Source organism: Chaetomium tenue (genome assembly GCF_020726465.1).
Source record: "Chaetomium tenue strain MPI-SDFR-AT-0079 chromosome Unknown F5144scaffold_3, whole genome shotgun sequence".
NCBI classification, from domain to species: domain Eukaryota; kingdom Fungi; phylum Ascomycota; class Sordariomycetes; order Sordariales; family Chaetomiaceae; genus Chaetomium; species Chaetomium tenue.
This window is the reverse complement of record NW_027117331.1, coordinates 2,757,009-2,768,033: the sequence shown is the minus strand read 5'-3', so window position 1 is coordinate 2,768,033 and position 11,025 is coordinate 2,757,009. Positions and strand designations below refer to the sequence as shown.

Below are 11,025 nucleotides of genomic sequence, written 5' to 3'. Positions count from 1 at the left end.
GATCTTCGGCCGGTAATAATAGGAAACCGACTTTTCAACCACGGGCCAATCTCGAACCAAGCGCATAGCAACCCAAATTTTATGTAGCGGGAACTAGGTTCAGTGTCAATCATCCGGCAGGTGCGATGATGAGCAACTTCTTGAATTCCCCTTACATCAAACAAACCCTGGGTTGAAACTGCCCGGCTCCAACTTGGACCTTTTCTTCTCAGAACTTGACTGAATTCCACTCGCTCGCTCTATCACACAAGCCACATGGCCGAATTTCAACGGAACTTAATAGTTAAAGCCAAATATTTTGTACACGGATACAAAACAATAACCTTACTGCGGCTCAGCTTATTCCCAAGATGAACTCCAACCGAATGCAACTTGTAAATCGACTGCCCGAAGCCCTTCGCGTTCAATCCACACACAGTCCACGCGGTCGTGGCGGCTTGCATCAAACTCCCTCTCATCGCCAGATGCCTTGTTTCCCAACGGCCTAGTTAACCAGCTTTCTTAGTCTCCTCTCAAGAATCTCTCTCCCGCTCAACGTATCCCAAACACGGTGAGGTGCATCGTCCACAATGTCCCAATTCTCCAGGTTTGTGGTGAGATGGCTCAGATCCCGTTGCTATTTCCGTATCAGTCAAGTCGGTCCAACGCCAGGGTTCAAACGGCGATGATCACCAACCTTGTTCTCCCAGTCCCTGTCCTTACGGATTTGGTGGCCTGAACTGATCACCACGAGCGGTGTATCCTTATCCTGGATGGCACGGCTGGAGACCACATCTCGCTTGGTGAGCGACTCTGCCACGAGACTCTCTTGGAGTTTGGCGAAGATGGTGCTTCCGGACTGATACGAGGAACGGCCCCAAACCCGGTCCACGGCCCGCCTACCCCTGAAAATGGCACCCAGGATACGATCAATCCCGCAAGGCGAAATGACACCCCGGATCCAAAGGAGGAAGCCGCGCCCAGGGCTGCCGGTACGTGCGAGGAGGTCTTCGTGGAGAGGATCAATCATGAGGATGCCTCGCACCTGGTCGCCATGGCGGGAACTGAAGACACGCGAGTACAAGGACCCGATACCAGCGCTGGCGAGTATCCAACTGCGGTCGACCGGCTTGTTAGCTCCTGCCCTTTCCCATCAGCCGTGCCCCAGATCATTCATTACTTACGGCCCTTCTTCTCCAGCTCGGGTGAGTGTTTCGCTCAGGCCGTCTGACGCGATACTCGCAGAGAACGGGGATGGCGCGGTATCACTCTAGCTCTATGTGTTAGCAGACTGTGGCACTTGGAAAGCAAACCGGCCTTCAACTTACCCATGCCATACCCGGACGGTCAGCAAAGCAGAACCGAGTGATCGATCCGTTCTTGACGGCGTTTTCCGCAAACTGCCATAAACCACGCTCCACCGGATCCTCGCCCCCTTCAAAGAGTACCGTGGTCGACCTCGCCCCAGTCGCGTCGGTTTTGTTGCCATAGCAGAACAGATGGATTTGATATCTGTCACCATCCACCCAATACCGCTCGCCAGGAGGTGGGAGACTGACGTCGATGGCTCGCAACGTCAACGTGAGCGTCATAAGCCCCACGATGCATATCATGGCGACCAGCACGACGGTCGACAGGGTGACCTCGGCCCATTCCAGCACTGTGCGCCTGCTCTCCGGGCGACCGGTTAAGCGCTCTTCCTCCTCGGCCTTGGCCCATTGCACTGTTCGGTCGGCGGCCACGAACCAGGCCGCCATCAGCACCGCCCAGATGACGCTGGCGATGCCGACCCAAATCTCGGCGTGTCGCAGCCCCGGAACCGCCAGGATCATGACGGCGTCAACAAGCAGCACAACCGCGTTGACAATGCCAAGTATCCTTGCCAGCCTGCTGGGGACGGAGAAAAACAGCAGCGTGACGATCAGGGTGAGGAGCGCGAGCGAGGCATAGTCGAAAGCGAAGAAGGGAGATCCCCGGACATGCAGGCCGGGGGGCGTGATGAAAACCGAGACGACCATCAACACCCACCAGATAAAGGTGATGACGGTCAGGGCGACAGTGATCCAGCGAACAAAGCGCACGGTCCAGAGGTTGTACGGCGAAACAGCGGGGTCGTCGGGCGAGAGATACGGCGTGCTATGGATGCGGTTTGGCAGGAGCCGTGTGTGCTCGTCCACCCGGGTGTCCGGCCGGGTGTCCTCAGAGGACCGGCCCGGGGGCGAGCTCTGCCCGGCCCGATCCTCGTCGGTCTCATGCTGGTTCCAGAACCCTTTCATGGTTTCGGATGTCTCAGACGGTATGACGTCAGGTGCGAGATGTTGTGCATCTATTATGAACTAGTATACGACCGATCCGGGAGAAACGAAGCCGTAAGTTGATGTGTCCGAGCTGAGGACTCTATCACTGTTTTCAGTCTTGAATCCTGCTCTTAGTACTCCTCCATCGTCTCCCATTTTTCTTGCGAATTCCGGGTTGCAGACACTTTGCCTCGGTTTTGCGCCGGACCTCAACCACTATCAAAGACGTCATGGTTCGGCGAGTTGCGATGGCAGCCCGAACCCATTGGTCGATGGACCGGAGCAAAAGCGGCAGATCGCCCATCAAACGGGCCACATGGTCTCCCTTTTCTTTGATTCCGCGGGGATCCCATGGAAAATATATGCCTTTCCTGAATTTCTTCTCAAAACCTCGAATGGTCGAGTTCTCATTGCCGAATAGCAACAATCGCATTGTTCCTTCTCTGTTGGTACATTTGCTCCTCCATTCCCTGCAAGTGCCAGGTCCAATAGGTAGCAACACCTCGGCAAGCTCGGGTCTCCAAGCGGAGCTACCCCAAAACACTCCACTATTCAAGTATCTCCAACCTTGCTTATTGTCCAAGCAAGTGTCAAGCTGCCTGTCGGGATAGGTACGAGAAATAGCCCCACTCGCAAGTGACATGATCAAGCCCTTGATACAAGAGCCATCAAATTTCCAGCCCCGTTTTAGTTAGTTACTCGACCCTCCATAGGGGAAACTACTCAGCGAATCCGACGCCGCTCCTCTATATATCGACTGGGACCCCGACGACGACGAGGTCTGTCCTCCTTCAAACACCCCCCCCAACTGCCCGCTATACCGTTTCTTCCTCCTATCTGCCGCCTTCCTCCGCGCCATCGCTTCCGGCGTGGGCCCGGATGCGGGCCGGATGGCGTCCGCGGGGATGTCGCCGATCGGGGCTTGCAGCCTTGCGTGCGGCGGTTCGGTGTCGTGGGGCGAGATGCCTGCTTTTTTGAAGGCTTCCTTGCGGTATTGCCGGAGGGCCTGGGCGGAGGGCTCGGTGGTGGCGAGCCAGCTGGCGAGTTTTTGGGCTTTGCTGGAGAGCCAGGACTCTCGTTTGTTGGTGGGGGGTGGTTTTGCGGCTTGCTGCAAAGCTGCTGGTGCCGTGGTTTCGTGGCTGTCTGTTGAAGGGAGTTCTACATCGGGGTTTGGGCCTGGGGCGTCTGTTGGGTCCATGGCTAGACAATGGCTTCGGGGTGGTTGCCAAAGAATGGTCTTGTTGTTATGATCCCCGGCCTCGGTTTAACCCTCAGGCAACGTAGCGTAGGCGAGCCAGTCCTGGATTGGCGTCTTGTGGGCTCGTGGGCTTACAAGACGGCCATGTCGAAGCAAGAACGGCACATAGTTTAGTCAGATATCTGGCCGGGAGCCCGCGAGGAAGGGGCCCAGCTTGACCGCCAGCTCAGACGAGGAGTTAAAGCTATCATGTGTGAGAAAATGCCTGATTTACGAAGCAGTGAAGAGTGACATACTTGCTTTGAAGCCGGGGCGAATTTCACCTTGGAGACACAATTGACAAGCCGATATGTTTCTGTGAAACAAAGTGGAAATCGGAAGAAACGGGCAAAGCCATGATGATGCTGCACCCTGAGAAACGGCAAACTGGATCCCGCCTTTTGCGTAGGCCCTCAGCTGCATGAGTCGATGCATGGCAGGGATCGCGCTGTACGCTAGGGTCTGCTTCTGGAAGTCTAGAAGCTCGGTTGGACATCCAAAACTAGTTTATCTATTGGATAGGACGAGCACATGGCATGACCAAGCAAGCCGTCGACCCTTGCCTTGCAGAGTTAGGCATTGCTGCTAGTTTCCGAGACATTCGAGGACACGAGGGCAGCATAACCCCGACTGCTTAGCGAGAGCGAGCGGAGACTGAAACATTGAGCTTAACACGCCCTGGGACAACAAACATCTAATTTTATAAAATAGTACATTGTGAGCGTTCTCTGCGGTACAACAACCTGGGGTTTGTTTGGTATTCACCGAAGTAACCAAGGATTCAGATAATGTTTTGCCTGCGGGAGATAAGTTGTCCTGGCAAGAATAAATGGGTGTAATAATAGATACGAATACTACCTACACCTTTGGTGCATCCATGTGGCTTTCGTCCTTTGAGTTTTGGGGGCGTTCCAATATTTCTTTGAAGCGAGAAGGCTGCATGGCCCAGTTTCCAGTCCAGAGCACTCGGGCGGGGCCAAGGCGGCAGGCGGGAGGCAAGCTCGAGGCAAGCAGGCATGGAAGCAAAAGAAGCTGTCTGGCTGTCCCATTGCCAAGCCGATCTTAACAATGGGTCCCATAAAAAGAAGCAACTTTGATGTTTGATTCGCCAGAATCCAAGGCAACAAGGGGCAATGACCGGGTGGCGGGGTCAGCCTAGCAATGGAAGCTTCACCCCACTCGAGGTTCCAACTCCGGCACGTGTCCGGGTCGCTGTCCGTCCATTGCCATGCCATCTCTTTGCCGCTGCCGTTTTCATGCACCTCTCCTCCAGCGCAAGTCAACCATGTGTTAACACACCAACCACATACACGAATAACAGCTCAAACCATGTCGGGCCTCACGATCACCACCGACATTCACCCAGCACCGAGCACAGCACAAGCCGCGACAGCGCCTCCATGTCGCGCTTCAGGTTCATCGCGGGCGCAATCGCCATCGCGCCCCCGATTCAGCCCTATCACACCGACTCAGGAATCGACGGAGTTTATGGGCTCCCGTCCAGCCCAACCCGCCCCAGCAACGGCACAGAGCACATTACCAGACTTTGCGGCCGGCCGGCCAGTACTCACACACACAACCCAGACCGATCAAGTCGGCGTGACGCCGCCACCAGCGCAACCCATCGACTTCGAGTCAAACCCGGACGTACTAGCTCTCAAGAGCGCGATATCAATACTACAAATCCAACGCGCCCGCGCGACGGCCGATGTCAAGTTACTAGGTCGCGCCAAGGACGCGGCGCTCGCCAACCCAGAAGCCTTCACCGCTGACCTGGCAAGCGGGAGGGTGCGCATGGAAGGCGATCCCCTAACATCGGGGAGGACACGGAGCGCGAACGGGGGCTCTACAGAGAACGACTCCGATTCCGATTCCGATTCCGACTCGGACTCTCACCCCGACGACCAAAACGGCGACAGCACCCGCCAGCAAGTCACACCCGAATCCGAGTCCAAACCCGACAGCCGCACCACCCCGGCACCACCCACAACCACGAACGGCGCCGAAGGATCCAACCAAAGAAACCACCACCCCTCATCATCATCATCTTCAACACCAACAGCGCCGTCAGCACCCGCCTGGCAAACCCTCCCCAAGCCGCAGACCGTCGTGCGCTGCCCGCCCATCAACTGGGCCCAGTACGGCGTGGTGGGCGAGTCGCTCGACAAGCTGCACGCCGAGCAGGTGGCGGCGCCGACGCCCGGTGCGCCCATGGCGCTGGGCCAGGGCGGGGCCTACGCGTTCAAGGCTGGTGCTAGCAGCGGTGGTGGTGGTGGTGGTGGGGGTGGCGAGCCGGCTCGGCGGTTGAATGGGGTCGCGGCGCCGTATAGCCCGATGAGGGATAAGGTGGAGAGGAAGGGGAGGGGTGGGAAGCGGTGAGGGTGCACCACCCCATCTACCGTCGCAGATATATCTGGTGGTTTTTTTGAGTTTTTATAAATGGGATGGAATGGGATGGCATGATGCAATGTATTGACGAGCAAGCGAGTCAGCATGGATGAACAGCATAGCAGGGCGTTTTGCGGTGTGAGTTGAATCTCACAATTCATCTAGTTATAGTTACGAGATCACACACGAGCTCGTACAAGGATCGTGCATAATAAAATCACACTTGGGATTAAGAATAGCGTCGTTGGTGTTGGTGTATCGTGGACAAGTTCAGGGCACGAACACACTCGGTACACACGGACCAGGAAGGTTTACATCCGTACAAAAAAAGGTATCTACACGCCGTCTCCTCACCAAGCGAAGTTTATGTAAGGGGAAAAGCCTCGAGCGCGTTCTTCCAGCAGGAAACCAGGCCGTTTGAGTATCGTCACATCCCGTAAAAAGCAAACCGAACACCCAGACTCGTGAACTCCCACCCCCGCTACCTTAACCCTGCCTGTTTCCCCCCAGCCATGTCCGAACGCCGAACGGCTTGGTTTGGGATTCCCGTGGGCCCAACAAGCTGATGCCATGCGTGAAAAAAAGGATCGAAATCAAAGAGAAATCTGCATGTGAGCGGGTTCGGGCTCATCTAGAAGTCCCTGTCAACTTGTTAGCTACACCGCCGTGGTCTTCCGGGTTCAATAGACATACTCCATGGACTGCTGGACCGACCGCCGCAAGCGCCGGTTGTACACACGCCGGTCCTCGGGCGAACCCCAGTACAGCTTGAACGCCTCGGGGTGGACAAGCGTCCTGGGGTCGTACGGAGGATGATCCTCTTCCAAGGCCTCGATGATGGCCTCGATATGCGTCTTGACGTCCTCCCGCCGGCTGGACGGCACCACATAGCAAGGGGTGCCGTCCGCAGCAATCCTGTGATGGAATAGGCGCGTTTCGAACTTGATCCGTGGCTGCTCCTCTGGGAACCGGGGGCTGAAGAACAGCCTCGCCCTGAACAAGCCGCCGTCGAGATTCGTCATGGGCTTGCCGAAGTATGTCAGAACCCAGTCAAAGGGGTTGCCATCAACCAGCTCAAGGTTGTGCGCGGTGCCGGAACGCTTGAAGAACTCGACAATTTGCTCGAACTGTCTCTGAAGGTTGACTGCAACGGTTGTATCCTTAGACTTCGCCGCAAGCCCCTCCACTGCCCAAGCTTCGGTTTCCGCGTCCAAGGCCTTCTTGATGCCTTGCAGCCGGCGCTCGAGTTCACCATAGTTGAATTTCCCCTCCATAGTGTTGTTGGAACCTTCGAACGGCATCCGCACAAACATTGTGCCGTCCTTCACCTCCGCCATTCCCTTTTTGATGGTAGCGAGGTAGGAATCGTAGTACCACAAGAACCTGCGTTTACACAGATCCTTGAATGGCTCGAATGGAGTGCTTGATTCGTCTTCGATGGTGTCCATGTCCAGGTCATAGTCGTCCTTCGTGGCCGCGGGGGCCGTAACGGCACCGTCAAGCCCGATTTTCAGATACTCCTCCAGGCGCTGAATGACGGAGACTCTGAGTGTCTCGTGACGGATCTGCACACTGGTCAGCCTCACGGGCTCCGGATCGCTGTGGGTTATAGCACCTTCTGCACGTAGTCCTTCTGATTCTTCTTGTCGGAGGTCTCGTTGGCATCTTCAAAGCCGGGCTCGTTCTCGTAGGGGTTCGAAGACATCAGGCTCTGGATAGAGAGCAGGATAGATTCCAGGCCCTGTGCGGCAGACCACTCCTCTCCTCGCTCACCCCGCCATGTCCTACTCCAGATTAGCCTCCTGTCGAGGAATGACCGTATGTAAGTCGCGATCACGGAACGGCGATTACCCTAGAATTGACCTACGGCCCAGTTAGTCTGCATGTCGCCGTCAGGTAACAGGTGGGGTTTTACATACAGGCATACTCTGCCATTGGCATAGATGTTGGGATTGAACCTGCACCGGCCCCCATTCGTCGTGATCGCGGTGACCTGCGGCGACTTCCTTGGATATTCTTAACAGACCGTCAGCATCCTCACCCAGATGTCGACCTTTCTCGCGTGGGTTGTGTACCTTTATTGAATTTGAACGCAAACTACCGACATATTAGCAAGCCAAACCAATGCTGATTGATGAGCACCCTATTACCTCGAAGAACCCGAATTCATAGGGCGTCTCGTGTGGTCCGATGATAAGCGCCTTGACATTTCGAACATCGATATCGCGACAGGCAACGGCGAGTGCTGGGAAAGTAATGTTAGGCGGAATGTTGGAATATTCGGCCCGGGGGCTATGCGCTGGGGCTTACAAAGGTCCGAATTCTTCTGGAGCTCGCTCAACTCCTGCGATCGGGACGGCATCGCCATCATGGGTCAGCCATACAACCCCGCGCAAACAGAGGGGGACAACAGCGACCCACCTTCGTGATTCGGAATACGGACTGGTCCGCCATTGCTGCAGTTCACCAATTATTGCCTGTGAAAAGGAAGTCTACTTCATGGACCGCTGAAGGGAATCGTTCACTTTTGGGAGAAGAATGGCGCGCAGAGAGTCGTGGTCTGGCGAGAAAGAGGGCCAGGTTCGAAGAGGAGGGTGACGGGCATTTGATGGAAGGCTGAGGCGCTGAGGGCCGTGGCGGGGCCCGATGAATGAAGGCGGACCCTCTTGGCCGGGCCAGCAAGGGCGTCAACACAGTGCAGCTTTAGGCTGCAAACCTCCCTCCCCGCCATACACAATGTGTGGGGCACTGTGACGAGCGCCTGGGGCGGCACAAGAGCGGCGACTTACATCCAATGCTGCCTATGGATACACAGGACCAACAAGACAGCGCTGTTCTTCAATTTGCCAACGAGCGTTTGATAACTGACCCATCGAACCACCCTAGCTTGCCTAGGCCGTTTGCCATGCCACGAGTATGTTTTAAATTTCTGATCTGTACAAAGGAGGCAACGCCCCATTCAACACTTTCTGATGGGAGAAGTGATTGTCATCTAGTTTCGGACATCACGGTCATGCAGCTTCAAATTAGGTGGATGTGACCGGTATGTGTTTGGCATTTGCTCCTATGGACAGCTGCAAAATCCCTGACGGCACATGTGCACATCTTGCAGCTGTCACAAAACTGCATACCTTAGTAGCCTGCAGACCTGGGTGGGTTTGAAGCTTTCCTCACATTTGAGGCAGGGTTTTCAGGTACAGAAATCGATTGGAGCATCTTAGCACAAAACTAAAGATTGGTGATACCTAGTACCTCATGACCTAGGATAGGTAGGTACCATTTCCCAGACCTCAACTTCCAAGACCGTCCATAGTTGGGACGAACCAAGTCCGGCTTGGAGATCAAAATCCTTGCTCTCCGTTCCATGGATCACCCAGGTAAGGTACCTAGAGATATGATCAAGATTGCAAATGAAGCTCTCAAATAAGAATAAAAAATAGGGTATTCGAGGCGGTTTTGAGGAAGGCCGAGGAGATTGGATACCTACAACATCCATGCATTTCACCCTTCTCCGATGCTTTGCAGGATGTCCATTGGGGATGGAAGTGGTGCTGGGAAGGCTGATGGGGCATTTTCCACCCTTGTGCAGAGGAGAGGGGCGGCTGACTTGGCGCCGGGCTGACGCGCGACCGCCAGAAACCCGGCGCGTCTTCCATCAAAATCGACGCGTAAAGTGCCTGCACCGACAGCCAGCAAGACCTCAACAAGGCGTTTTTCACAACCAAGATACTTCAGTATCCTAGCGATCCCAGCTCAAACACTATTCGCGAACCGCCATGTCAAACTTCTTCGACCTCAAGGCCCGAAAGGCGGCAGCTGCAAATGGGACGACATCGAGCAGCACAGAAAAGCAGAAAAGCGAAACCACGAGAGTGCAGCCTTGGGTCGAGAAATAGTATGCCACCATTGCAACTCGATTCTTGGCTAGGTACATGAGATGCTGACTGATTCCATCTAGCCGACCCAAGACACTCAGCGATGTGACAGCCCAAGACCACACCATCACCGTCCTCGAGCGGACACTACAAGCCTCCAACGTAGGCTCACTCCTCTTTACCCCCCACCCACCTTACCCATCAACCAGCTAACCCCATCCCCAACCCAACACAGCTCCCACACATGCTCTTCTACGGCCCCCCCGGCACCGGCAAAACCTCGACCATCCTCGCGCTCGCGAAAGAGCTCTACGGCCCGGAGCTGATGAAGTCGCGCGTGCTGGAGCTCAACGCGTCGGACGAGCGGGGCATCTCGATCGTGCGGGAGAAGGTCAAAGACTTTGCGCGCACGCAGCTGACCAACCCGCCCCCCGGCTACAAGACGCGCTACCCGTGCCCGCCCTTCAAGATCATCATCCTGGACGAGGCCGACAGCATGACCCAGGACGCCCAGAGCGCCCTGCGCCGCACCATGGAGACGTACAGCAAGATCACGCGGTTTTGTCTGATTTGTAACTATGTGACTCGTATTATTGATCCGCTGGCGAGTCGGTGCAGCAAGTTTCGCTTCAAGAGCCTCGACCAGGGCAATGCCCGCCGTCGGCTGGAGGAGATTGCGCGGTTGGAGGGGGTGGCTATCGAGGATGCCGCGGTGGATGCGCTGATCAAGTGCAGCGATGGTGATTTGAGAAAGGCGATCACTTTCTTGCAGAGTGCCGCCAGGCTGGTGGGTGCCAGCGCTCCGGTGGCTGGTGGTGAGGATAGTGAGGCGATGGATGTGGACAAGAAGATGGTGACGGCCAAGGTCGTGGAGGATATTGCCGGTGTGATTCCGGACAGTACGATCCAGGAACTGGTCCAGGCGATGCGGCCGCGGGCTGCTGGCGAGACGTACCAGGCGATTGCCAAGGTGGTGGAGGAGATGGTTGCCGATGGGTGGAGCGCCGGGCAGACCATGACACAACTCCATTCGGCTGTTGTCTACGACGAGACAATTCCCGATGCCCAAAAGAACAAGATAGTCATGGTCTTTTCTGAGATTGACAAGAGGTTGGTGGACGGCGCGGATGAGCACCTCTCGATATTGGATCTTGCGCTTCGCATCTCGGGGATTATGGCGGGGCGGTAATGGGAGCGGCAGCAAGAAGGGGAAAAAGGTGCTCGGTCATATCAAAGGCGTTACGGAGCA

General features: G+C 55.8%; 5 protein-coding genes across 5 annotated transcripts; 2 read left to right on the top strand and 3 right to left on the bottom strand.

Moving 5' to 3' along the window:
* Window positions 1-155: 155 nt before the first annotated feature.
* F5144DRAFT_188791 (uncharacterized protein) lies at window positions 156-2,380 on the bottom strand. The gene is made up of 4 exons (XM_066782802.1): window positions 1,308-2,380; window positions 1,164-1,249; window positions 677-1,094; window positions 156-616 (listed from the first exon to the last, which is right to left on the bottom strand). The coding sequence occupies exons 1-4, from the start codon at window positions 2,253-2,255 to the stop codon at window positions 485-487; spliced, it is 1,584 nt and encodes a 527-aa protein (XP_066644942.1). The 5' UTR covers window positions 2,256-2,380; the 3' UTR covers window positions 156-484.
* Window positions 2,381-2,927: 547 nt separating this feature from the next.
* F5144DRAFT_188754 (uncharacterized protein) lies at window positions 2,928-3,633 on the bottom strand. Its single transcript, XM_066782801.1, has one exon. It carries the CDS (start codon window positions 3,472-3,474, stop codon window positions 2,968-2,970), a length of 507 nt encoding a protein of 168 aa, XP_066644941.1. The 5' UTR covers window positions 3,475-3,633; the 3' UTR covers window positions 2,928-2,967.
* A 1,209-nt stretch (window positions 3,634-4,842) lies between these two features.
* Window positions 4,843-5,892, top strand: F5144DRAFT_546732 (uncharacterized protein; the record flags this gene model as incomplete). Its single annotated transcript, XM_066787429.1, has 1 exon — window positions 4,843-5,892. One exon carries the CDS (start codon window positions 4,843-4,845, stop codon window positions 5,890-5,892), a length of 1,050 nt encoding a protein of 349 aa, XP_066644940.1.
* Window positions 5,893-6,581: 689 nt separating this feature from the next.
* Window positions 6,582-8,355, bottom strand: F5144DRAFT_486215 (ubiquitin-conjugating enzyme/RWD-like protein; the record flags this gene model as incomplete). Its single annotated transcript, XM_066785538.1, has 6 exons — window positions 6,582-7,466; window positions 7,517-7,612; window positions 7,821-7,917; window positions 8,062-8,146; window positions 8,212-8,245; window positions 8,323-8,355. The coding sequence occupies 6 exons, from the start codon at window positions 8,353-8,355 to the stop codon at window positions 6,582-6,584; spliced, it is 1,230 nt and encodes a 409-aa protein (XP_066644939.1).
* A 1,182-nt stretch (window positions 8,356-9,537) lies between these two features.
* F5144DRAFT_188400 (P-loop containing nucleoside triphosphate hydrolase protein) lies at window positions 9,538-11,016 on the top strand. The gene is made up of 3 exons (XM_066782797.1): window positions 9,538-9,796; window positions 9,860-9,938; window positions 10,012-11,016. The coding sequence occupies exons 1-3, from the start codon at window positions 9,678-9,680 to the stop codon at window positions 10,963-10,965; spliced, it is 1,152 nt and encodes a 383-aa protein (XP_066644938.1). The 5' UTR covers window positions 9,538-9,677; the 3' UTR covers window positions 10,966-11,016.
* Window positions 11,017-11,025: the final 9 nt, after the last annotated feature.

Bases quoted from the DNA above. Each gene is read 5' to 3' on its own strand.
- F5144DRAFT_188791 (XM_066782802.1), bottom strand. From the start codon at position 2,255: ATGAAAGGGTTCTGGAACCAGCATGAGACCGACGAGGATCGGGCCGGG. The intron at 1,095-1,163 runs GTAAGTAATGAA...GGTCGACCGCAG, and splicing joins CGAGCTGGAGAAGAAGGGCC to TTGGATACTCGCCAGCGCTG. The intron at 617-676 runs GTTGGTGATCAT...ATACGGAAATAG, and splicing joins ACAGGGACTGGGAGAACAAG to CAACGGGATCTGAGCCATCT.
- F5144DRAFT_188754 (XM_066782801.1), bottom strand. From the start codon at position 3,474: ATGGACCCAACAGACGCCCCAGGCCCAAACCCCGATGTAGAACTCCCT.
- F5144DRAFT_188400 (XM_066782797.1), top strand. From the start codon at position 9,678: ATGTCAAACTTCTTCGACCTCAAGGCCCGAAAGGCGGCAGCTGCAAAT. The intron at 9,797-9,859 runs GTATGCCACCAT...GATTCCATCTAG, and splicing joins CAGCCTTGGGTCGAGAAATA to CCGACCCAAGACACTCAGCG. The intron at 9,939-10,011 runs GTAGGCTCACTC...AACCCAACACAG, and splicing joins GGACACTACAAGCCTCCAAC to CTCCCACACATGCTCTTCTA.